General features: G+C 41.6%; 1 protein-coding gene across 1 annotated transcript in view; it reads left to right on the plus strand.

Moving 5' to 3' along the window:
- LAMA4 (laminin subunit alpha 4) overlaps positions 1–25215 on the plus strand; it is a 107600-nt gene that overhangs the window by 10318 nt on the left and 72067 nt on the right. Inside the window, exon 2 of the mRNA XM_075046773.1 lies at positions 13510–13611. Coding sequence (XP_074902874.1) covers positions 13510–13611 — 102 coding nt within the window. The remainder of the gene's footprint in view (positions 1–13509; positions 13612–25215) is intronic.

Here is a 25215-nt window from a genome sequence, read left to right on the forward strand (position 1 = left end):
ACTGGGGATGCAGACAAAAAGGGATAATATTGAAATCCACACACAGGGGATGACAGAAAGGATGCTAGTAACAGAAAATAAGGCTTCATTTGTTTCATCATTCATTGAACAGTTCATTTACGGAAAAAGATTACAGGTTCAAAACCAGAGTGACTGTTTTATTTATTTTTTTATGTTTGAAGATTCAAATTACTCAGCTTCAGAAAAACACACCACTGCAGCTTTAATGAGCATTTCATATCACTTACCTAGAAAACCCCTTTATTAAATTAATTTGCCCAGATCTATGGCAAATGCACCCAGTGAGGCTTTAATTTTCACTGAACCTATCACATCTTAGAATTTAATTTAAAAAATAAGAATATGCAACAATATTGGGAGTTTTCACTGAATGACTATTTCAGCAAGAAAGAATTTGCTTTTACATTTGCAAGCTAAATAACAAAACAGAAAGCTTGTTATTGTGTAATTCACATAATTGCTTTAGTTTGTAATCTTATTAAATGCAATTAGAACTGAGATACCTGTCAAGATAAGTGGATAAAAAAAGATTACCAGCATTGGGCCCAAAACTCTTCACCAGCTTCTGGTTAATTCCTAATTTACAACATCAGTGGAACACTGGAAGTAATAAATAGTTCACAGTTAACAATGTCAGAAATTTCAGAGAACAATACAGGAATTTAATGTGCTACACCAGGGTGCTTATTATAAAACTATCATGAATATTGATTTGGAGACTAAGCTAAAGAATGTGTTCCTCTCAGTAATGTTTACAATTTTAAAAATAAATTTGAAATTGCAAATGGCTAATTTGCATTAAGTTTCTGCCCTTGAAATGGTAAATACTATAGAGTGGCTTTTTGCATGCAGACAGTTCTCTAGCAGCTGTAGTGTCGTATTAAATGGAGTAATTAACTGTCTAGCTATGACATCACACACTGAATTAATTTCTCCAGTAATAATAGTTAGAATGTGACCTTTCTAGTTCAGAAGAATTTGATACTGTAGACCAGAGGTGATGAAGGCTTATAGAAATTATAAATAGAGCTTGGAGGCCTAAGGGGAAGCTGGTGAGCAAGCTTGTTTGTTTTAAATTCTCTAGGTTTGTGAGGCTTCAAAGCTCAGGTAAATTTAGCAAAAAACAACGGAGAAGAAATAAAACTGCAGACCAGATCTCTGCTTTTGTCTGCATGTTGTGGAGTACCTCACGGTGTAAAGCAGGACTTCTGTCTATCTCTCTTTATGATGACTTTAATGGTAGAGCATGTCTGGCCAACAGGTCAGTTATTAACTTCTGAGAGTCTCGTTCCCCAAAGACAGACAAAGATCCCTCTGAAATGTCGCTTCATAGGGATTTATAGGTTCAAGTACAAAGACAGTCTTGAATTTGCTATTACTCAAGGTCTGGGAATTTGAAATTCATTTATTTCTTGAAATGATAACTTAAGCTAGAGTGAAGTATGACAGCTCTTAGAAAGGGCATCACCAAGGCATTTTATTTTTAAAATTAATTATTGTTTAACTGAGTGGTTGGAAGAACTTACAGCAACCTCCTCCATAGCCAAGACCTGGTCTAGGAAGATGCATGTAGCAAACTAAGAGAAATGAACAGGACAGGTTAAGGGGAAATTATCAGCAGAACTAATGTTATTTGTACCTTCAGTAGGAGCTCCAGTTCTTTATTTGTTTTTTTCGGGAAAAGGAAAATGTTTTAATCATTGTACCTAACAAAAACATATGCCCTGAAAGACAGTTTAACAAAAACAACTTCTATATCAAATAGATTTTTCCATATTCGTATTTCCTTCCTCTTATGAAGAAAACAGATTTTCCTTAAATATCTTAAAAGCTCTCCTACAAAGTTAGTTTCAACTTTTCATGTGAAATTTTAACACTGAAATGTAATTCTTTCTGTTTCTCCCTACCCTCTTTGACAAATCCTTTTCATATATCTGGTATGCCTTGGCAGTAAATCCTTGCAGGTCACTCATAAAAGTTGCCCTCAAATACCGGAGTGTGGTCTATCCCTTAGAAAGTATGGAGAAAAAAAAAGAAAAGACAGCACAATGCCAAGTAGTGCTGGGTAAATACGCAATTGGCTTTAAAACATGGCTGTTTAGCTGGAAGCTGAAAAAGTTCTGTCAGCACTGGATTAAAAAGACTGGAACTCTTGGGTCCAGCAACAGCTTTATACTCACCGCAGGCATCTGAAACAAGCAGATCATGACTACCAAAAATGTCTGCCCATGTGGGGATATTCATTATTCCTGGCAGTTCTGACTGGTTCTCTTAAAAGACGTGAAGTTGTTGACTGTGTCACTGCTGTGGGTTATACTGGGTCCAAGTGGGACACTGTAATCTGGGATTCCATTGGGTACACTGCTGTGGATTACATTGGGTATATCTGGACACAGTCCCAGGCAACCAGCTGCAGGTGGCCCTGCTTGAGCAGGGGGTTGGACCAGATGACCTCCAGAGGTCCCTGCCAACCTCAACCAGTCTGTGATTACTGACATTCTGAGAGACTGTGGTCCATATTCCATTTTACAGATAGAGAAACTGAGTGAAAGTAATGTTCATGGTCACACAAGAGATGAGCAGAAGAATGTGTTTTCTTGAGTCCCAATCCCCTTATGAACATAGTTAGGGACAGAGGAGGTCATGCACAGAAACAAGGTGATGAGTTTCTCATCTGTTCAGTGAGAAAAAATATTTTTCCTTATGTTAATTTCAAACAACGTAATGAAACTGTTGCTGTGAGGATGTTAGTAGATTAGAGGTGAAGGATATGTCATGAAGTGGGTGAGTGACTAGAACCAGGTGCAGGGAAAGGCAAAGTGGAGAAGAGGAGTAGGAGGACAAATGGAAACCAGGACAGGCAGGACACAAGCATGAGTAGAGGACAAGGCAACAGCAGAAGGGCTGTGGGAGCCAATGGGGGCAGGTGGAGATCCACAACCCATCAGCATAATGGTCAGATGCTCCATTAATAGAAACAGCCCAAGAGAAGTACAGAGGCCTCCCCCAAGAAGGGCCAATGAACGACCATCTCATCTGGTTGGCATTTACTGTAAGACCATTTAAATGACATCCAAGCCTCATTGCCAACAAGAGAGACATATAATATAGACAAGACTAAAAGGTAACCTATAAATAAAAACTAGAGTGAATGTGTGCTATAAATATAAACTGGGGAGCCATGAATTTAATCAATGCCTCACTATATATAAACTGACCTATTGGAACAGGCTGTCTGCAGCAAACCCCTCATTGCTACAAGTACTCACTATGTTTTTGAGGAAACTGTAACTGCATAAATCTCTATCCATATGATTATTCTTTCTCCTTTGGCAAATTAAAATCCATCCAAATTTTGGGGGCACAAGAGCTAGAAGAAATTGATAAACAAATTATTTGCAACTATATAGTTATGATTGTAAAGAAGTGGCAGGGATATGAATAACAGATAGGACAATACCAGAGCTGTCATCAAACGCTTGTATAGAAAGAGCCCAAGGACACCGTCTAGAAATATTTTCTCTCTCCTGACTCAAAAAATCAGAACAAAACAAAGTAGAGAGAATTTAATTAGACAAATTTTACCCCAAGTCATACACTTCACATAGTATCCATCAGATGATGAGATCCTTTGTCTACATGGCCTACCGTAGTTAGATCAAACGTAGTTGTAGAGGTGGATCCTTTTGGCAGGTTGGAGGAGTAAAAAAATCCAAGTGTTTAAATACAGCCATCTGTTAACTCAACCATTTCAGCTGTTGAGAGACAGAGACCACCCTCTTAAGCTTCTCCCAGAGTAGCTATTACAGGGAAAAATGCAGAGCTTTGCTCTGCATTTCTTGATTACACATTGCTGGCAATCTTGTGAACAGTCTAGTGTTCATGTGTGGAACAGATGAGAATAAAAGCTGTGAAGAAGAGGAGCAATGCCAAATAATATTCAAAGCAGCAAATAATATTACAGGCTCTGTTTGCATGCCGTTATCACTGACAGTCCTACCCTTTTGGAAAACAGGAATCAGGAAGCTGATCATACAGAGGTGTCTCACAGCACCTGATGCTGGGTTCAGTGATTTGTTATCTCCTAGTTATGAAGTGTGGCAAGACAGTCTTTCATGGTTAGCTGGGCCAAATAGCAAAGGCAGATTACCTGGTGAGGCACAGTGCTCAGATATCTTACATGGACCTGTAAAGTATGTACTGTCTCCTGGGGACAGACAAAGTCAGCATAGCTCTAACCTTTACCAGTTAAATTCATCCCAAAACTTTCTTAACGATGTTTCTCAGCTGTAGTCAATATTTGCTGCAAAAGCATTTCCAGCAAGAGCTGGTGAGCTAGCGCCCACGAGTTCCCCACGCACAAAAGTGGAAAAGTCTGGGCATGAAGTACACCGGAGCATCACACACTGCCTGGATGGGCAGAACATTGGCTGGATAAGACATGAGATGGGGATAAAAGCTTTTGGCAGTTCATCCCCTGCCAGAAATAGGGCTCCATCTCCGTAACTTAAAGACATGTCCATGTAGACCATTCAAATCAGAGCATTAATTAATAAACACAATTCAGTCTGGTAAACGCAGCGTCTGATGGACCCAGTGCAGCTGCCTGTGCATTCAGAAAAGGGGGAAATGCACGCAGGTTGTCCTGTCTGCTGACTGTATACAGCAAGTGCAGTTTGTAGGTTTTCTAGTGAGCGTGGGAGTCCATCCAGTCCTCTGAGACCAAGGCAGCAACCAGCATGGCTGAGTCAGCACCAGGGTCCTGCAGAGCAAATATAGCTATATGCTTTCCCCCCACTTACCCCTTGTCCATCCCCATGTACGCACACAATTTTGAGACCCCCTGCAGTCACAAGACACTCCTAAATACTACATATGCTGAAAGCTCGAGCCAAAATTTAACCTCCAGCAGTTAAGCACCTTTTCCATGGTCAGTAAAGTGCATGGTGGCTGTGTAAGAGGGCAAAGAGCGCGGGGCTCCTGAGCGTGCTGCGCACCAGTAGCATGGGCCAGCAGCGAGCTGCAGTTGCACACAGTGTCTACTGTACATCTGCTGGGGTTTATGTTTTGGCAACAAATGGAGAGAGGTTTCTCCTGCAGGTCACCAAAGGCAGGAGGGTCAGGACAGTGGGGTGCAGTGTTATCACAGCTCTTTTTGTTTGCATAGCTTCCCCAGCAGACTGAAGAAGAACTAAATCTTTGTGTCTATGCTTATGAATTACATGTCTTTGACCTGAGGAATTTGAACCATCTGTTACTTTGCACCCAGGGAGCAAGAAATGGTCAAACGTCCATCAGTCTACGACTGGCAGTCTGGATTTTAGAAGTCCATGTTTAAACGCACTGAAAGTCAATTTTGTCCTGAGCTGAAAAGCAGATGTAGAAGTCATGTTGGCCCCCTCAGTACTTTCTTGCTGAATGAAACACCAGAAGTAGACTTGTATATCTGTCCAAGATTAAGAAGATTGTTTCGTAGTTAATGATTTCCAAGCACAATAAACCATACAATTTGTGCCTGCCCAGAGTGGTTTTAAGCTAGGATGTCCGTGGAGTCAAACACTTTGTTTATTTACATCCCAACTTGGCAAAGCAGTATTTTTTGTGCAGCAAAAAGTGTGTCTTTTGGAGAGAACCAGAAGGTGTCCTTAGAATGGGGCTGTGCTCCTTTCTGTGCTAGAGCTTTGCTGTGTAGTTTTTTGGGACTAGTAGTCACTGGTTCTGGAGATTGTCAAAGCCACTCACAGCATGAGAGCTCTTCTTCCCAGCTGTATCTGCAGTGCTTAACCCCACCTTGAGCCAGGAATGAACACAGCAGCACTAACATGATGGCAGGGATAAGTTTTGCTCTCTGTAAAATGGGATAATCTTGTATCTCACAGGCACGTACTAGAACTAAAGTCATTGCCGTGGGCACCAAGTATTTTGGATGATGATACAAAGTCTTAATAATTTCTTACAGATTTCTTTCCTAAACATGTTCTATGCTGTCCAAAGCCATCAAGTTGAAGCAGGACTGAGCTACTAACAGCAGTAAAATCAATTTCCAGATAGTAAATGTCCAATGGTGTTTTAAAACTCTTCCTAAGAATTATAGCTTTACTAGACGTGCTAGCATATATGTATGCTTTCAGCCTTCCAAAGAAAAACAAATATGTCTCAGAGATGGGCTGCAAAGATTCTGTCTGCAGATTTTTGAATGCACAAGTATTCAGTGGTGAAGGTGGCACCAGTGCAGAGTGATATAATACAGCTTCCTTGGAGACCTACCTGTAAATATCAGAGGAGACGCTGTCTGGACAAAGGGAAACACCCCATGATCATGCTCTGAACTTGCCAGAATCAGCCTAACTCAAATGTAGAAAGAGAATCACTCGGACCTGTCAGACCCCAAGGTTTCCTTTAGATGCATCCACTTTCTCTACCTGAAGATACTGACTGGTGGAACAGAGTGTCAGGAGCCTTTGCACTTCTCCAAAGGTGTCCAGCAGTTTGGACAGATCTATGGCACAGCAGTCATAACCTGGACACTTCTACACAGCACAGCACATCTGACATGTGCAATATGTTTTATCTCCCCGGACTTTGTACGCAGTACAGGCACCTACACGTCAGCTAGCCCTCCGAGTCCCCCTTCACAGTCAGTAGAGAGCAACCAGCACAGCTGACCTACTTTAGATGCATTTTAGTATAGAAGAACCTAAACCGTACAAAGGGTGTCTAGCTGGCTTCTTCCCATGCGGATGTCTCCACGTTGAAGACTCCCAGCCTGCTGTGGTTTGGGCTTTACGCAGCCAGTCCTACGCAGCTGGAGATGCTGCTGGCCAGGACACCCCCGTACTTGGACGGCCACAGCTGTGTTAGCACGGCACAGCACCTGGGGCACGGGGCTCCTCTGGGCTTCAGCCTGGGACCGGCTTCGGGGCTGACATAGGCATCCCAGGTGGGATCTGCCGAATGCTGAAAATTTGGCACGCTTTCTGTGAGCGCTTGGCTGGGGGTTGGGTATTTCTGAACGTGAAGACCCTATTGTAGGTGAGAAAGACCAGGAATCTCTTCGGAAGAGAGTCCTACCCATTCTGAGGAGACCAGAGAAATTGGAATAGCATCAAACGTACAGTAGAGGACTTCTTTCTCAGACTTGTTTCTCTAATGTTCTTATTTCTAATAAATAATCATGTAAATGAAAGTACTGGGAGATATTCAAGCACGAAAACATCTTTAATTTTAGGAAGGGCAGTAGGCTGTTTATCTCAAGTTGACCTAAGCAAACAATCTTCAAAAAGGCCTCAGAACTGTGGCTGCCAATTCCAAATACTGCTCATAAAAAAATAAACAAAAGCAAGCATGTTTGGGTTGGGTTTGGAAATGTCCCCAAGGAGCAGAGGGCTGTTGTTTCCATGGCAATCCCATGCACTTCCAGCAGACTGGTCTCTCTTTTAGACACAACAATTTTAAAATGGGTGGAGGATGTTTAGAGCATTCATTCACCCCTCTATAGCAAAAGATGGAGAGTTTCAGGGTTAGAGTATTATGTCAAGTCCTAAACTTCTGTTTGGCTAAACTGTTCCTTCCAGACAAACATTAAAACTTGATGGGAAACTGTCAAGAAGGGAAGAACCCACTGCTCCACTCAATTTGTCTGATTGTTTTCACCAATGCATTAAAAACCTGGGCTTTATTTACTCATGTGTCCAGTTTGACAGGTATCTGTGGCTGATATTGTGCCTGTTATACCAGACAGAGGAGCAACATTTTTCTCTTTTCATTTCCCTGGGCTTTGAGGCAAAACTTGATAATGTTCAAGTAGAGTTTGTTTTCTTTTTTTCTTCTTTCCCTCCGTTACAGACAGTGAGGACTTTTGAGGGTCCCACAGTTCTGAAACTGTTGATGAATCAACTTCAAGTGATAAATATTATTATACAAATAATTCACAGTATGCCACAATTCTCTATAGATGTTTGGATTGAGAGATAGCCTATCACACCAGACTTCACAGTTCTCGGACTAAGACTCCCTTAAGAATACGTCTTCTGACAATATTTTTACCACCTTTACAGAACAGGTCAGATGGCAGAAGAATGGAAACTTGAATGCACAAAAATCTTTTCAAAATGAAACTATATGTCCAATGAACTTGCTGCACCATCGAGTTAAAGCAGGTGAACAAGCTGTGGTATGCCAGTTTAGCCAGAGGTAACTATCGATGTATGTGCTTGACCATCACCAGATGACAGGTAATGAGAATTAATTTAATTCTCTTCCACTGAAGACTAAAAGAGCATGATCAGGAACAGCTACTGTGACTTGGGTAGCATACCATAAATTATGCTACAGTCATTTGTCTAGCCTCTTGGCCTATGAAGAAGTGATTTGAGGGGGCTGCCAGAAACTAAAAAAATGTGCATTTCTGCCTCTTGGCATCAAATATCACCCTTCTACACAAAATACAGGTGTTTATGGCACAGGGTAGAACTTCTTTGTATTTTTGCAGGTAGATTTGGGATATTAGGTTAATTAGGTTAATTTTCATTTCATCACAAGCCCATGAGTTTATAGGATTCAACTGTGCCCAGCCTGCACTCACTTTTACTATCCTGAACAGACCTTTGAAGTGAGAATCTACTAAGTAATAATGTTTGATCTTTGCCTTCATGTCTGAACATCCACGCAGCCCACTGAGGATCCTTCTCAGACCTGGAAGGAAGCACACCTTTTGACTCCGTCTCTAGCAGCAAAGACCCCAAGATTGCTGGCCAGCTTCAACCAAGTCTGAGCTGACGCTAAACTTAGCGGTGACGTGGCAGCTCATGTGCCATGACTGCTACTTTGAGTGCTGTTCTTCAGCTTCAGTTCCCCAAGCGCACCAGCTGTCTCCTCTTTTACAGTGGTCCTGGAGACAAGCACCATCTCTTTCTTCTGGGTTTGCTTTGAATCGAATGTAATGAGATTCCTGGCCCAAGACTGGTAGGCATGAGTATAATGAATATTACAAAGGCTGAAATGTCTTAATGTAGACTGTTTAACCCTGAATCACATCCTTTCAGGTACCCCAGCACTCAAGAGAAAACTCGAAATAACAAACACTGGTGTGGATCCAAGGGAACCTTTTATTGTGGAAGGAAGAGACCCTTTGTGCTTTTATACCTTCACAGGAAAGTCACAAGTTCCAATACTAACTGAAGAAACATACCATGTATTCTTACCATTAGATGAGTCAATGGCTACATCTGTATTACCAAATAAAGCAGTGTGAGGACCTCCTCGTCAAGTAGCACAACACAGCTCGTGTTCACATGCCAAAGCTCTCTCTGTGTTTGCCCAGAAAAAAGCAGTCCCATACAGAGTCCCCTGTGGGAGCACATCCTAACAGAGATGCCATGCTCTGAGCTGTTGCTGGACATTGTCAGGAAAATCACAATCTGTCAAACAGCAAAATCAAGGCAGAACATTAACCATCAGTCAGTATGGATGATCATAAGCCAGTGCCTGAAACCATACCTTGCCCTTCTTCAGTTGGCTGGTGCAGATGTAACCGCAGAGAACAGCCCGTGCACGCTACCAGCACAACACTCTTCTTTTGGGAAAAGCAAGCCAGAAGAGGCAGGGTCACAGCAAACATAGCTACCCTGGCACGGCTGCACCACTACTACTAGCTGGCAGCAGGGAAGGAACGGGGACCAGATTCTGCCCTCAGTTATGGAGGCACAAATGGGGAGCAGCTGCAACGAAATCAGTGGAACTGCTTGAATATAATATGGGAGTAAACTCATACCCTGTATATGTGGATTGTATTCCATCTTCAGTCCCATCTTGCACCCATACCAGCAGAATGGGCTGAAGAAACAGAATATGACTACAGGCTCCACAGCGCTTTCAGCACTGCAGCTGGTTCTTGTTTTTAAGGAATGTAATAATTAAATCCAGATGCAAATAAAATAACTGGGGAAATAAAGGCACTATGAGTGTAAAAGATTTTCAAGAGCTCAGCAAGATCCACATTAGATTGGACTTTTCAGCTTCAACTGGAATGAACGTTGTCCCTCGGGCAAAAAAATTCTAATAACTGTGAAGACATAATTGCTAATGCAGACCTAGCATTTTGACCTACTAATTGTCTTCACCATTCAGAAACAGACAGTGGGTGGAAATGTTCCTCACTCAATTGCCTACATAACGATTTTTCAGGCAGGATATTTCCATTTTGTTCCAGACCTGTTTGTGCTTTGTGTGCAATTATTTTGTGCTCCCAGAACATTCGGCCATTTGAATCCCTCAATTAGCTCAACACTCTGACACTTCTTTTTATAAATACGATGTTGGCTTACACCCTGGAACAACTAACCAATCACTCCATTATCACTAGTAGGGCAAGGAGCAACAAAAACATATCAGAATAATTGAGAATGCCTGAGAAAACTTCTGAACCCAAAGGAAACAATCTGGATCCCATTTTCCCCTCATTCCCACCTCCCTCATAGCACTGATTGTCGATACCTCATTACTGGTTTAAATTGATGCAACCCATGGTTTAAAATACTGTATTAAAATAGTGAGCATCAGGACCTTCCAAGTTTTTGTGATGAATTGAATAATGTGGGGAAAAAATGTTGCCAAAAAATTCCCAGGTGACTTAGGACCCTGTGTCTCATTTTCAAGATGGGCTCTGACAGCGAGAATAGCAGAGGCACCCAAAACTGAGGCAGATGTCTTGAGGAACTGAGAAATGCGTCTGCTCATAATAGGAGGTAAACTGGTTCCCAGTGGACTTCAGCAAAGACTGTACAACCCTGCCCATACCGCTGGAACCAGCGAGGTTGCACTGAACTGCACCTACCTTGTTACTGCTGGGTGGGTGCTCGATGAAAACTCACTCATGGCTGCAATGCAGGCATACCCTTAGTCAAAGTATAGAGGAGATGATCTTTATGGCTGACTGAAGGATTTGCATAGTCACCTTTACACGCACTCATACCTTTCCATTGTTCATATTCACCATTGTAAGTAAAAAATCATTCTGCTTAGACCTGCAAAACCAAGAAAGCTTTTGGGCAGACACTAATGGACCAGCTAGGGCCACCCACCAGTTGAGGGGCATCAGAGAATATAACATGTCTTAGATCTGCATGGGTGGAGAGAAATATTGCCAAGACAGACACTGGGATAAGAATCTGTTTTCAGTTGAGAAACTAACTGTCTCCCTTCCACAGTGTGTGGCGTAATCGTTCAGCTGAAATCCTTAGTCTGGTGGAAGCCAGTCCTACAGCTCTGTGTTTAAGAATAAACAACTGAAAGAAACAAGCAGTACAAATAGATAGTATTCCTGCTGTCCCAAAGTGGCTATGGTATGAAGGTTTTTCCTCCTAGGAGCTATTATCTAAGAAAGTGTTTCCAAAGCAAACCAGATAAAATATTGTGTGTAAGAATCTTAAAGGCAACTGAGTTTTCCATTTATGTTCATCTCAGCTTCTCACGGCTCTCTGGGATAAGATTGGATTCATGATTCATTTGTAAACCTCATTTTCAAAGCTCGTTGTTAGTCATCTCTTAAGATATTTTATTTTCTAAACAAGCAGATTATCTGGCTGGATAAAAGTATCTAGCCACCCTTGAGAATGGAAGCTGACATGCAGATGAATCTCGGGATTGCTCACTCTTGCTACACAGTGCTCCACAGCTCTAACGACAGCGACGTGCAGATGTACAAGTTCAGGTCCCAGAAGCAATTTGGCCATAGCACTGTGCCAGGGTTAATAAGCCACAGCACCAACAGGGCTATTCGGCAAGACTACTCGCGGGCTAGTTTTTGCAGCTGGTGGAGGTATCACTGAGCAGTGCCGCAGTTGATATTGTAGACCTGCTGTTCATGTCAAAGCTTACAGCGGGCATGAGAAGCGATGGTTAGCTCAGTGCAGAAAAGAAATCATCCTTTATTTCAGGGCACCCCAGGAAAAAGAGGGAGACACAAAGGAAATCTAATCCTAATTAGATCAGTACAATATAATAAGAAGCCTCACAGCTCATACAAATGCCAGAAGGATCATACCCTTCTGATTCGCTTGAACTTCCCACGTTTCCCACTTTTTTGCAAGGGTAAGTGACCTCAAGAGCCACAGAATACACAAAGTGCTGTAGAGGCAGTCACAAAAAAAATATTCCAGGAGAGCCTGGCATATCTCAGGCTCTGACAGCCACCTCAGGGACAGGGTTTGTAAATGCTAGCAGAAACAGGGTGTGCTAAAGTTCTGGAAATCTAAATTACATGCTAGGGCCTTCACATCAGCTCTGCAACATCATTGCAAGAGTTAGGCAAGGGTAAGAGATTTAGGATCCAAAAATTCGTGATTTTGCATGGATCTGACATAATACATGTGACACAAGGAGACTGCAGGGGTGAGCAGGTGCTGCCTGAGTAGCAGAGGTTGCTCCTGAGGTCAACCTGTGCGTGTCTCACCAGCTTTGCATAACGAGGTAGAAGTTCCTCAGTGGAGAACAAGAATTTACACGTAACATGTCAAATGAAAGCTATCCTCTTTCAATTTCTTTTTATTTTCCAGTCTTAAAGGGGCATCCTAATAGCTTCGTTTATGTTTCTGATCCCTTATGTTATTGTATTAGTATTAGTAATTAGTATTATTATATACTATATATATACTATACTATAAATAGTATTAGTAATTAATTAGTATTTAAAAGAAGGTGATTTAGATATTTACAATCTTCTGTTTAATTTTGGTAAGCTTTGGTAAGTTATCAACAGTACTAAATTATATACACCAGGCACAGCCACACATTTAAGAAATAACAAGAAAAATTTACCTTTCATACAATCTCCCCCCCATTTATTTCTTATGTCACATGAAGAATGATGGGAGAACTACTGTACTTCCCTGGGACAGATTACTTCCTGCAATGACAACAGGTTATAGCTGGCACATCTCACCAGTCCCACAGACAGACCTGCGTTGGTAGCCTCCCAAGCAGCCAGCCAGCTTTCATTCAGAAGGGCATTATCTTTGTAGATATGTTTCTGTCTCCTCTAGGCTCTTATCCAAAGTTCATCAAAGCTTTGACGTAAAGCAAATTTCTAAAGCTTTTCTTCTTTAAGGAAAAGGTATTCCTTTCCTATAAATACACCTTCTTTACTGAAGAAGGATCACCATTTCTAGTTAACTCATCCTCTGGTACAAAATGCGGTAAGAATCTGCCAGCATCTCACCCACGGGCAGGGAACCGCTGCTGGCCAGGGGCAGGACACAGGCAGGAATTCTGACAGCTTAAATACTGTAAGGCAAAAAAGCCAGCACTGGGGCAGGGAGTGAAAGAACAGACTTGATTTCAGCAGCGTGTGTGTGGTCTGCTATGATGGGGTTGTGCAGTGTGCTCCGGGGAGACCTGACGGTTGTAATTCTTGCTTTGCCCTGCCTCTCAACCAAATCTAACTCTCCGAATACATGTACATAGGAAACACTTTTTATTTTTTCGTTGCAGGGATGCCAAGAAGGATTTTACCGTACCAGCTCAGGAAAATGCTCTCCATGCAACTGTAATGGTAATGCAAACAGATGCCTTGATGGATCTGGAATCTGCGTGGTAAGGAATTCCTGTGTTCTCCGCTGGTCCCTCACTGAATAACAGTACTTTTTTTAAAAAAAGATAACACGAACCATTTCACCTTCTTTCACTCTTGCATGAGGCTTCACAGGAAGGAAATATTTCCCAGGCAAACCCAAGAAACCATGGTCTTACTCTTCTATTAACACCAATGCTCAATTTCAATACACAGCAAAAGTAGTGTCTAGCACAGGAGCTTTTTGCTGAAGAGCCATCGTAAGTAGGGCCAAAAGCAATATATTAATAAGATTATCCTAGCCAAATTTCATTCTCACTTACTTAAATTATGTCTGCAGATTCAAAACAGTTCCTGCTTGCAGTATTTGTGAGAGTCAGTATGCTGGGGAAAATTTTTAGTCCATCAGAAATATGGAAAGAATTTCGTATACCTCTGGAGAAAAAATGTATAAATTCAAAGACATTTCATTCTCCCCTTTATGAATACAGTGCTGTAGATTGTGTAAACAATTTACAATGGTGAGTGACCCCTGTGAGTGTATATACATGTGTTATCCATAGTAATTCTGCTGCATGGCAGCCTCCTGCTGTGAAGGAACAACATGAGGAGGTTGAAATAATACACCAAGGGAAAAGCGTGTTGAACTCCAGGGTAGTATTACAATTTCCCGTATGTTCGATCTCACTCAGTATCAGCTTATACAGAAAGCTGTGAGTTAGGATTAGTAGATGATCACTTGTAGCTTCAGAGCAAAAATCAGTCCAGTAAAACTACCCCAAATTACTAGTGGGCAATCAGAGCAGTAATACACTAAAAAAAGGATGGAAGTTAATAATGTAATGTATCTAAACCACATAGCAAGAGCTAGGCACTAGTGTACTTTTTACAGGCTTGTAAAGCAGGAGGAGAGCCCAGAGCTTCTTGCTCTGCCATGTGTTGCTTTTGACAAGTCATAAACCTTTGCCCTCAGTTTGTCTCTTCATAAAACAGCCCGATAATATTCACATACTTTGCGTCGTTGCAGCTTCTATCAAGTTTTCAGTTATACAAATACATAAAGCCATGCTCCATGGCATATTTCCTACCATTTTTATTTCTGTGGGAGAAAGACAGTGGAGCTGTTCAGCCCAGGAACAATTATCATGGCTTGGCCACTGTAGCATGCTTAGGACTGGCTGGTTTCTGCAGAACACATTTTGGCTTAGTGTTTTAATATTAAAGTTTTAAAAGTGGTTTTACACTGCAGGCATTCCCAGCTATTCTCTTTCGCATGCACAAGCCTTTTGCTCACTGGATGATTGTCCCCTTAGTGTCAAGTGACAATGATGCCAAGAGGAAATTTCTGATGGAAGATTTGGAAACAAGAGAGAGAGCTTGACAAATGTCTGCTGCTGATGACTGGTGACCAGAGAGTTTCTGAAGTGGAATATATGAGGTAGGGAAGTGATTATATCCTCAGTTTACAAACACGCAGAAGACTTGTTTCCTAACTTCTACAAAAATAAGGCCAATGTCAAGGGTTCAGGGGGAAAAAAAAAAAAAAAAAAAAAGACACAAAACCAAAGTTACTGTATCAGCAGGAAAAAATCTGAAAGTATATGTGCATTCCTGACTGGCGTTTCTCTGGGATACTAAATTCTTGGAACCAGCCAGGTAGTAAAGAACAAAACTAAGAGCTAAACCCCAGTTTACTACTTGAGTTCAAATAAGCCATTTGATGGCTTATCTGAATGATTTAAGAAACCATTAATCTCAGGCCATTTACTTCTGAATAAAGAGGAACAGAAAAAAGGCTTACGTGAAATAAGAGTGAAAGAAAGAGGGAAAGAGTGTGGTGCAAGGAAAGAGCAGAATGAAAAGAGTTTTTGAAAGTTTGATAGTATAAAACAGAACCAGAGATGACTGCAGTAACAGGACTTTCCCGAGGATTTGGAAATTTCCAGGGAAGACTGAAGAAATCAGCAAACTACAAAATGTGACACAGAAAGCCTGAGAGAAGAACAGCTTAGAGAAAGAAAGATGCAACTTGAAGTACAGCAGAAAGAAGCATGTTAGATGAATGAATGCAAGTAATTTGGGAAAAGGAGACTTGATGGTTGATAATGTGATTTGTATTAGAATCAGTGGACAAAGCAGCCTTCCCTAAGGACCGTTCTGGAGAAGAACAGGAACGGATCTGGCCAAAGCCTGCTGGGGCTGAGACTGGAGCAGAAAGGAGTAGGTACCTATATGGCTGGGAGTTTCTGTGAAGAGATGGGACCACAAGGTATGGAGAGCTCACTATTTTCTCTGTCCTCAAAGTTTTAGGCAAATTACTCCAATAATTCTTGCAGTGGTAACCACCACACCTGATAGTAAGCCGTAAGAATTTCTGCAAAGAGAGATATTCTGTATTTATCTGATATTATTATTGTTGCCATCCTCTGTTTCTATCAGTATAAACCTGCTATCTCCCTGCTTCTGACATGCCACAGTGTTCTAAAGTTCTATCACTTACGGACTCTCTACTGGCACCACATGTTACCCTAACCATGAGTCAGAGGTGTTACGGAATGTCTTTAGCAGAAGATCTTTAGAAGAACTGATGTTTCCCAGAGTTAAAAGTTTCTATGTCTGCATGTTTATTCACACAATGGAATGATTTAAACATGAAAAAAAATCATTTTTTAAAGTTAACTCTGCTAACAATGACAGAAGACAACATGAAAGTAATAATAACACTGTGTTCAGTTGGTAGATCATTATTTTTTATAGGTTAAGTAATAACTATGATACAAAAGCTGAATAAATGAATAAGGCAGTATGAAAATGAAGAAGTACTCTACTTCAAAAGGGATGAAATATAAGGGTCAGACTCTATACAGTGTTCTAAGACCATCATATTATGCAAATTCCCCAAATCAATTTGGCAAATATAGTTCCCACAGCATACAAATTAATGAAATTTTCATTGGCCTCTGCCCTGAATTTGAAATCAAGTAAAATGAAACCCCTATTAACAATGCCTTAGGGTAAAGTACTCACATCTTTAATTTCTGCTGACATAAGTATCTATCTTAGGTTTCTCTTTCAAAACTTCTCTCAGCTTATTCATAGAGTGTAAATCAAATCCACGAGTCTTTAAAAGCTTATTGAGTGACACAATCAATGAATCAACAAACTCATTAGGTAACCAGACAGAAGAAATTATTGCAGACAGAGCCTTTCTTGCATAGATGTCCACATAAAACTGGTGCAGAAATCAATCACGTTGTCCCATGATTAAAACCAAAGAGCCACTCAGGCCACTTCATTAGTATAGAAAATCACCCAAGTGTTAGAAGAAAAGCAGCCAGCAGAGTGTAAGCTCCATTTGTGATATAATATAATAGAGATGTCAAATAACACCTCATTTCAAAGACATTATCTGGTGATACATGAAAGGTTAGTAGAGGAACACCAATATTTTGTACTGATTTTGGACTTTGGACTTCTAATGTAACTTTCTCAATCCTAGCTAAGACAAGGAAAGGAATTCACTTGTAGGACCCTCTAGCTTTTGATTTTGGAAATACGCATATATGTGATGTTAACTGGGTGAAACTGTAACACCTGCAAGTGGCAGTCTGCAGACATTGATGTGCGTTTCTCCTGCATAAAGCCCACTGGGTTTTGCTGCTAACAAGATATGAAGAAATGAAGCGAATGTTTTGCCTCCTTCACCATCCCCCAGACTCTACCCCACCAGCAACCTACAGCTGAGCTATTCCTTTACAGCACCTCCACTGAGGGGTCAACATTTGAAAATTCAGACATGGGAGTGGGCTTCAAATGACTTGACAGCTGTGTAGAACGTCAGAGTGGCCGTGATGGTCAACTCTGAAATGAGTGGCATATGGAGGTGAAACAGCTTGTCTAAAGCAATGAGCTCTCATATCATATGCAACTAATATAATGGGCAGGGCTTCACCATACTAAAAAATGTGATAGCATACACTAGGGAAGGAAGTTGCTTGAGGTGACTGCAATGCACTATGGCAATGACTCCAGACAAACACAGTAAAATGGATTGAAAGGTTGAAAGGATTTAAAAATTACAAAGCTGGATATCCAGACAAAATTTTTGTTGCACTGAGTTATCAGTGTCCTTTCTGAGGTTTCTGCTGTTGACGGAGGTTAGATCTTCATAAAAGCATGAAAACACGTGAAGCAGAAGAAGTAAGTCTGGAGACAGCATTATAGCAGAAGGTGAAGGGTAAATTTGTTGGTGTCTACCTAAAAATCTCTAAGTGCTTTGTTATCACCTCAGTGCCATATATAAATAAATAAATAAATATGACCTTTGGGAAAGAAGAAAGACCAAAGGATCATAACAGTGGAGAGGATAAATTCACTGGTATCCTTTCCAGCCTTTTATGGAATTTTTTTACAATCGAGCTCATTGTCCTGTAAGTGATTTGTGTTTAAGCGTTTGGGTTTACAGCTGAGTGGAAAGGTTGGAATGGATTTGGCAGTTCTGCCCGAGAGGATAATATGTTCCACATGATTGCCAAGGCAGGTCTGGAGAATCGCCAGTGGATCTACAACCATCCATCAAGCATGAGCAAAGAGCAGCAGGGAGCTAGTAAAATTCTCCAGCTTATTAGGTATTTCTGGCTTCATGAAGAACCTTGCAGCTTACAGCTCACTGTTTCTTTCTATAAAGATGGACTACATCTATCTATAGTGACCTTGGTGATACATGTTTGGAAAGCTAACCAGAACTACAACAGTCTGGTGCTGAAGTGCAGCCCTTCTCTTCTCCAGAGAGTTTTAGTACGCAGTAGTTGTCAAAAGCATTTCTGTTAATAGAGTCATTTTCTCAGATACAGATATTTCCCTCTCTCTTAGCTGTGTTTAAACTTAGTATGTGTTGTCCTGACTGGTTTACTATTGAAAACTTGCAACAGTGACCCCCAACATGCGACCACTTCATTTCCATTCCCCGTGCAGACTGTGTAAGAGGCATGTAGGAATTCAGGCCAAGACTGCGAGGAAGGGCTGCTCTTGCTCTCATGCCTGCTCAGTTGCATTTCCCACAGTTAGCTAAGACAAGTGACGGATTAAGAAAGTAGAGGGCCAGGTGGTTTTGGCAAAACATCAGCTCCCACTTTGCTCATTAATACAGGACAAGTTCTACAAACCAAAACTTTGACATAGAGGGGGTATGTTGACCCAAACTGGACCAGGAACTGAGTTTTGTTGCTGTTCTCATTATTTTATGTAGACAGTTGTCTTTATTTCAGTAAATGTTTGCAATACTTAGTGTTTCCTTTTAGTGCCCCATCTCCTTCTTCCATAAGAAATTCTGAAACTTAACACTGCATCTCATCCACACTGGCTGGAGAGAGAAAGCTTGAAATCATAAACCTCAAAAAGTAAAAGGATAAAACACGTACATCTCCTGACTTTCAAGTCATTATGCTGAAGTACTCTTTTTACTATTATTATTTGGGGACAGCAATGAGTCCTGGTGTGCTGGCATGGGCAATGCTATGCAGTTCTGTAACTTCAGATATGAGTGCACCTCCCAGATCTGGGGAAGTCTAAATCTACATCCAGGTATTATACCTCAGGCCAACCTCCAGTGGCCCAGCAAGAGATACAGACAGATTGCACAGCAATGTAAACCATTTGCATCTCTTTACCTGTATAATTTATTTACCCTTGTGCAATCTTTCTGCATTAACAGTTGTTATAAGACTGTCTTTCAGAAGAACAAGAAAGAAAAAAAAAAACAAAACCCAACAGTTCCTACTATAGTGTAACAATGACTGTTTTCAGCTGCAAAGTAATATTCAGAATTTCCAACCAGGGTTTGAGGACACTTCTGGATTTCACAAAGAATATGTGAACACCCCCTCCACACACACTAGGATTTGGGGGCTTTTTTTGTCATACTAACTTCACCAGAGGTGGGGATGAGTATTAACTTTTGGTTGCCCCTGGAGAGTCCCCATATCATCCAGCTTTAGGTGCCTAACACAGGTGCTCTGCACCACTCTGTGGCAGGTCCTGTCTTTCTTTAAGTTTAGAGGGTACACAGAACACCAGTCTGCTATCTGTTTCTTATTGTGGAGGTCCAGCCTGCCTAAATTGCACTAGGTGTTAGCCATCTGATGAAATAATTTCCATAAAACTGCCTAATTGGCACATTTAATGAAGCCGGTGCCTTTGAAGATCATTAGAAAGAGCTATTCTCTCCTAAGTTCAGGTTCCTAAATTAAGGTGGGGTAGATTCCCACCTCTCAGCTTTTCACTTGTATTCATTTATGGAAAAGCATGTTTCTCTTGTGCTGGGAAACTTGTCCTAGTACCATTGCCTGAAGAGAATCAACAGACTTTTCATTATTATTTGTGCACAAGGGTATTTTCTGAGCAGAACGGCATCACATGAAGTGTTCCATGATCTCAGAACAGTGGTTCTAGCTTTACTTTCCAAGGAAATGAGTTCAGGAGCTCAGTGCTGACAATCATTCCCAAGTAACACCCCCCCAGCACCTTTTCATGTGCTTTTCATGTGTGTAAAGTATAGATAGTTACAGTAAGGGCCAGGTAGAAATGCTCTGATTTGTGGTACTTAGTAAGAGCAGAGTAGTAGGACCAGCGAAGGCATTTTCTAACATAGGAAAATACACTCCAGCCACTCTCTTACCTGACAGGCTGCTGCTGATGTACTGATGGATGAATGGCTATATGCTGTAGCCTCGTATAGAAGCTTTTAGAAGGCAGGCTGCTGTTCTATTGGATTACTTCCACTGAAGCTGAAGTGTCCATGAGGAAGGGACATCTCTGCCTTGACTTTTGCTTTATGAAAATAAAGGTTGTATTAACACAGGCATATGGAAAGAATTGAGCTTAGTTTTAATTTACTGTAATTTGAAACAGTTTACAAAAAACAGAGTATTATAGAGCCTAGTTGCAATACTTCTAACTGCATGGTTGTACCTGTTTTCATGACCTTTACCATGTCTCACTCTGTTCTGTACAAAGACAGGCAGCAAACTTCTGCTAAGCTTCAGTGTTTGATGACCTAAAATACATTATCATTGCATATTTTCTAGAGATTTTTACTTCAGTCTTCCTTGGTTTTCAAAAGAAATCAAAACAAAACCTATATACTGAGTTTCTTTATTTGAAAAAGTAGACACCAATATCAGTAAACATATTTCTACAATTTTGTGAGTACATTTGAATGAACCATTGAGACAGGGAAGGCCGTGAGCAATCCCATACGTAGTCTGATTTATAACATCAACCATAAATGATGGCTTTCGTTCTAAAGCATGTATGAATACCAGGACCAAGAGTAGCCCTTGTAACTCTTACAGCAAAGCACTTCTTTAAAATCCAATTTCACAAAAATCACCATAAATGGAATTCCATTTTTTTCCTCATCATTATTTCTCTGTCAAAAGTGATCCATTTAGAAGCAAAACACTTTTCTCAAACTACCAAGCCAGTGTCACCCGACACTGAGAATTACCCATGAGCTGCAGGGAGGGTGTCCTCCCTGCCTTCAGGGATGTCTCACAGGCTTATTGCAGTCAGCAATTTTGTTGGAGATGCAAGCTAATGGAACATAAAATATAAGGATGCTTTTTTTATCACCGTAAAAATATGATTCTAAATACCCACAGGAGTTCTGACTTGTTAAGTAAGATAAAGCCTCTTTTACATAATCACTAACCAGAGAAAAACTACAAAAGTGCCTCAAGCACTCAGCTAACGGAGTCTTTGGGGTAAAAGGGCCTTTTAGCACTTCCCTTCAGTTTAGAAGATGAAAACCACTGCACATTTAAGGAGCAACATTCACTGCCCTGCTCTGTTCATCACAATAGCATCTGAGCTTTGGAAATCAGTAACAGATTTATTCTGATAATACCCATGTGTCGTTTGGAGAGCTGAGGACAAGAGAGGTGAAGTGAATTGCTCAGAGCACAAACGAAGAGGCTGATGAAGGCTACAACTGAACGGAGCCTACCTGAGCCCTCCGCCAGTGCTTCAGACACAGGAGTGCTCTTTCCCTTCGAGCACTCAGTGCCCACGCTCTCATCTCTCCCTTGTGGTACATTAACATTACTTTTTCATTGAATAATGACAAATGCAAACTATTTTTGAAACGGTATTAGCCTTCCAGTGCCTTCTGGCTCACACCGTGTCCCTTGCGGTTAGTGCTTTCTCGCCAGAGAGGAGTGCGAGATCTGGACATCTCCCCGGCAGCTGCCTGCCGCTCTGCCCTCATCTGCTCTCAGTTTCTCTGCTCTCACCAAGTTTCTTTGCTCCTCCTCCTCTTCCTCCCAGTCAAGCTTTCTGTATTCTCTCATTTTAGAGCCTTTTAGTTAAAATAACCTTCTGGTTTTCTATATACTACTCTCTTCTTTACAGCAAATACTACTATGAAAAACCACCTTTAGCTCTACAATTATTGGTGTCTAATCTATTTAAAGATCCATGGAAAAAGAAATTTACTTTTTTCCTTTCCTTATCTTATTCTACTTGCTGTAGAGTTCTCTGGCCAAATCACAGCCTTGTAGAAATAAATAATTGCTGTGCAATGGATTCTGTATGACTACAAAACATGCAGCAAGACAAGCAAAGTCTTCTAGAATCAATAAGGGTCTGAGCTAAACTAGTGAGTCCTAACTGGGAAGCTGGAATTGGTTTCAAATAAGGAACACTGGCTAAAAAAAACATGAGATGTGCTTTCACAAGGGTGAGTGTCCTTGACTAAAATTACACTCTTCAATGCAGATTGATGATAAATGGACACAGGCGGGGGGGGGGGAAACACCACCACACATCAATGTTGCCAGGACAAAATTCTGCCACTAAATCAAAGTTACAATACTTGGATACAAAACTCATTTAGCAATGCCTGTGAAAGTGAAATTTGACCATTTGTTTTCATTAAACGTCTTCCCTAATCACATCCCTTTCTCCTCACACTCTTTTCTTGAAAGAACACACCATGTTTGGAGTAGAAAGTGAGTTTCAAATCTGTAGGGACTGGCTCAGAGGAAAAATCAGTAAGCTGAGCTCGCCCACCCGCAGCCCGGCACTGCTGAAGAAGCTCTGACCGCAGAGAGGCCAAGGTGCCCCTTGTCCCGTGCTGGGGAGCTCCCTCTCGCTGTGAGCTCTCCTAAAAATCCCACACCCAGCTTCCCTGTTATTGCAGGGACTGCCAGCTGCTGACAGCACAGCGAGTTCTGTAATGGGATTAAATGACTCCTAGAGAATAAACGGGGGCACCGCGGTCATTTCCTAGCACCTGCACGAACTCTGAATGTAGCACAAGAGGTCTCCTCCGGGGCTCGACCGAAGGTCTCTGCAGCCCATATTGGATCCCCAGCGGTGGCCATAGGAGATGCTCTGTGGGGCAGGGACCTAGCCTGGCCTGTTCCTGAAGTCTCTGCTTCATACTCCCCCAGCATCCACAACTGCTGTATTAGGGTATATTAGAGGGAACATACCTCCTTGAGTCCTTGTAACATCCATTTATGAATCTGTTGCCCATGAATTTCTCTAGGAAACCCCTTTTTGTCCCTGCAAATACCGTCACCTCCCAGCAGCAAGTTGCAGAAGCTTCTTACCTTCTGTGTACAGAAATGCCTTTTCAAGTCAGTGCCCCTCAGCTCTTGTATTGCAGGATTTGGGTGAACTACGGTCCTGCATTCAGCTTATTTACCAACTTCATAATTTCACATAACCCAAACACTTGTCGGCCTTTGTCTTTGTTCTGGGTTCAGCTAGGATAGAGTTAATTTTCACAAGAAGCTGGGAGGGGACACAGCCAGGATAGCTGACCCCAACTAGCCAAGGGGTTAGTCGATACCATATGATGTCATGCTCCGTATATAAACGGGGGGAGCTGGATAGGGGTGGGAAACTAGGCTCAGGAACAGGCTGAGCATCAGGTTCCAGGTGGTGAGCAATTGCATAGTGCATCACTCCCTTTACATATTCTTTTATCAGTATTGGTTTTGTTGTTATTATTATTATCATCCTCGTATTGTCCTATTAAACTGTCCTTGTCTCAACCCACAAGCTTTTACCTTTTTCTTCTGATTCTCCTCCCCATCCCACCGGCGGTAGGGGAGGAGTGAGCGAGCGGTCTCATGGTGCTTTGTTGCCGACTGAGCCTAAACCACAACACTATCCCAGCTGAGCAGCCCTAGCATTTTTGGTCTCTGTTTGTAAGATACTGGTGAACCCTGAGCAAAACTGGTCTTGGCCACAAGGCCTAGGTGATCCAAACAGTGACTCTTCCCCAAACTGAAAAGTGACTGTTACATCCTACCCTTCGCTTCCTAGCCTTTATCAGCTTTCTGTTAGTAAAAGGAACTTTTTTTAAGTCCCCTGACAGCATAGTTGGCTTTTTTGGAAGTCCAGATATGTTATGTCCTCTGGTTCCCCTTCATACACTTGCTTATTTGCACCATTATGCAGCAGGTTAGTGAAGCAGGAGCTCCTGAATCATCCTGAGTCATGTATTCAGAGATCTTCTTCTTTATTATAGACACTGTCATCTTACCAAGGATGGAAATCATATCCATTAGTCTGCAGTTCCCATGATCCACTGTTTGTAGGTCAGAAGAGGAAAGAATCAAGCACGCTAACCCAAAACCACAGCAAATATGCACTGACAGAGTAGTTCTCCACATGCTTCTGACGTGAAGCTGACTCCTTGCTGCCTCGAACCTTGCACAGCTGTTTGCATCTGGACTGCATCAGTACAAAGTTGTGTGACTGGAGAGTTCTGAATCAGGGACATTGCAAAACTCATTGCACAGTTGCAAGAAAGAAAAGTACTTCTGCACCCTTCCTACTCTTCTAAAGCAATTTGGGCGAGACAGCTAGAATTTGGAGGGTTGTGGGGTTTTGTTGACAACTTGTGGGTATTTTGCTGAAGTGGAAGCAGGGACAGGAGTCTGCAGGAGTCCTGCAGCGTGCAGGAGCACTTTTCATGCATGCTGCACCAGTCACCCCCTGCCTTGCCGTGTGCCTAGAGGAAAGACCACATAACCTGTGGCATCTAAGTGTGTCCATTTGCAAACCAAAAGATATAACTATGCTTACTTAAGCTTTCAGGACTTACAAATTCTATTTAGAATTGTTTACAGCAAACCTTGACTTTTTTTGTGATTGAAAATATTATCTGAGAGGCACAATTTTGTACCTAGCAACATGAAATATTCTGCAACAAATATTTTGTATATGAATTACCACAGCTTGATTTACTTCCACAGAGCCCCAACAGTATCAGCTGATGGCCAATTTGTCTCTGCATGAGGAAGCCTATTTCCTCACAAACAATAGACTGTGGAGATGAAACTTGCTTATAAAGCGACTGACATTTTGCACAGTTGATCTGTATTTTATAGAAAGGCCACTTATAGAAGACTCCTGCTTCTTCCTTCCATTAAGCGGACCTCCTTTAAGGCTGAGAACAAGGAGTAGTGATAACACATCCCTTCATGCTGTAACGCTTTTCATCTCAGGAGAAAAACCTCAGAGCCACTGGTATATTAGCCACCATTTGCAGGCAGATTCCCCTGATGCTCTTTTCCAGTTATCAAGTCCAAGAAGCAGCCTCGCTGAAACTT

Source organism: Buteo buteo, chromosome 15, assembly GCF_964188355.1.
Source record: "Buteo buteo chromosome 15, bButBut1.hap1.1, whole genome shotgun sequence".
Classification (NCBI taxonomy): domain Eukaryota; kingdom Metazoa; phylum Chordata; class Aves; order Accipitriformes; family Accipitridae; genus Buteo; species Buteo buteo.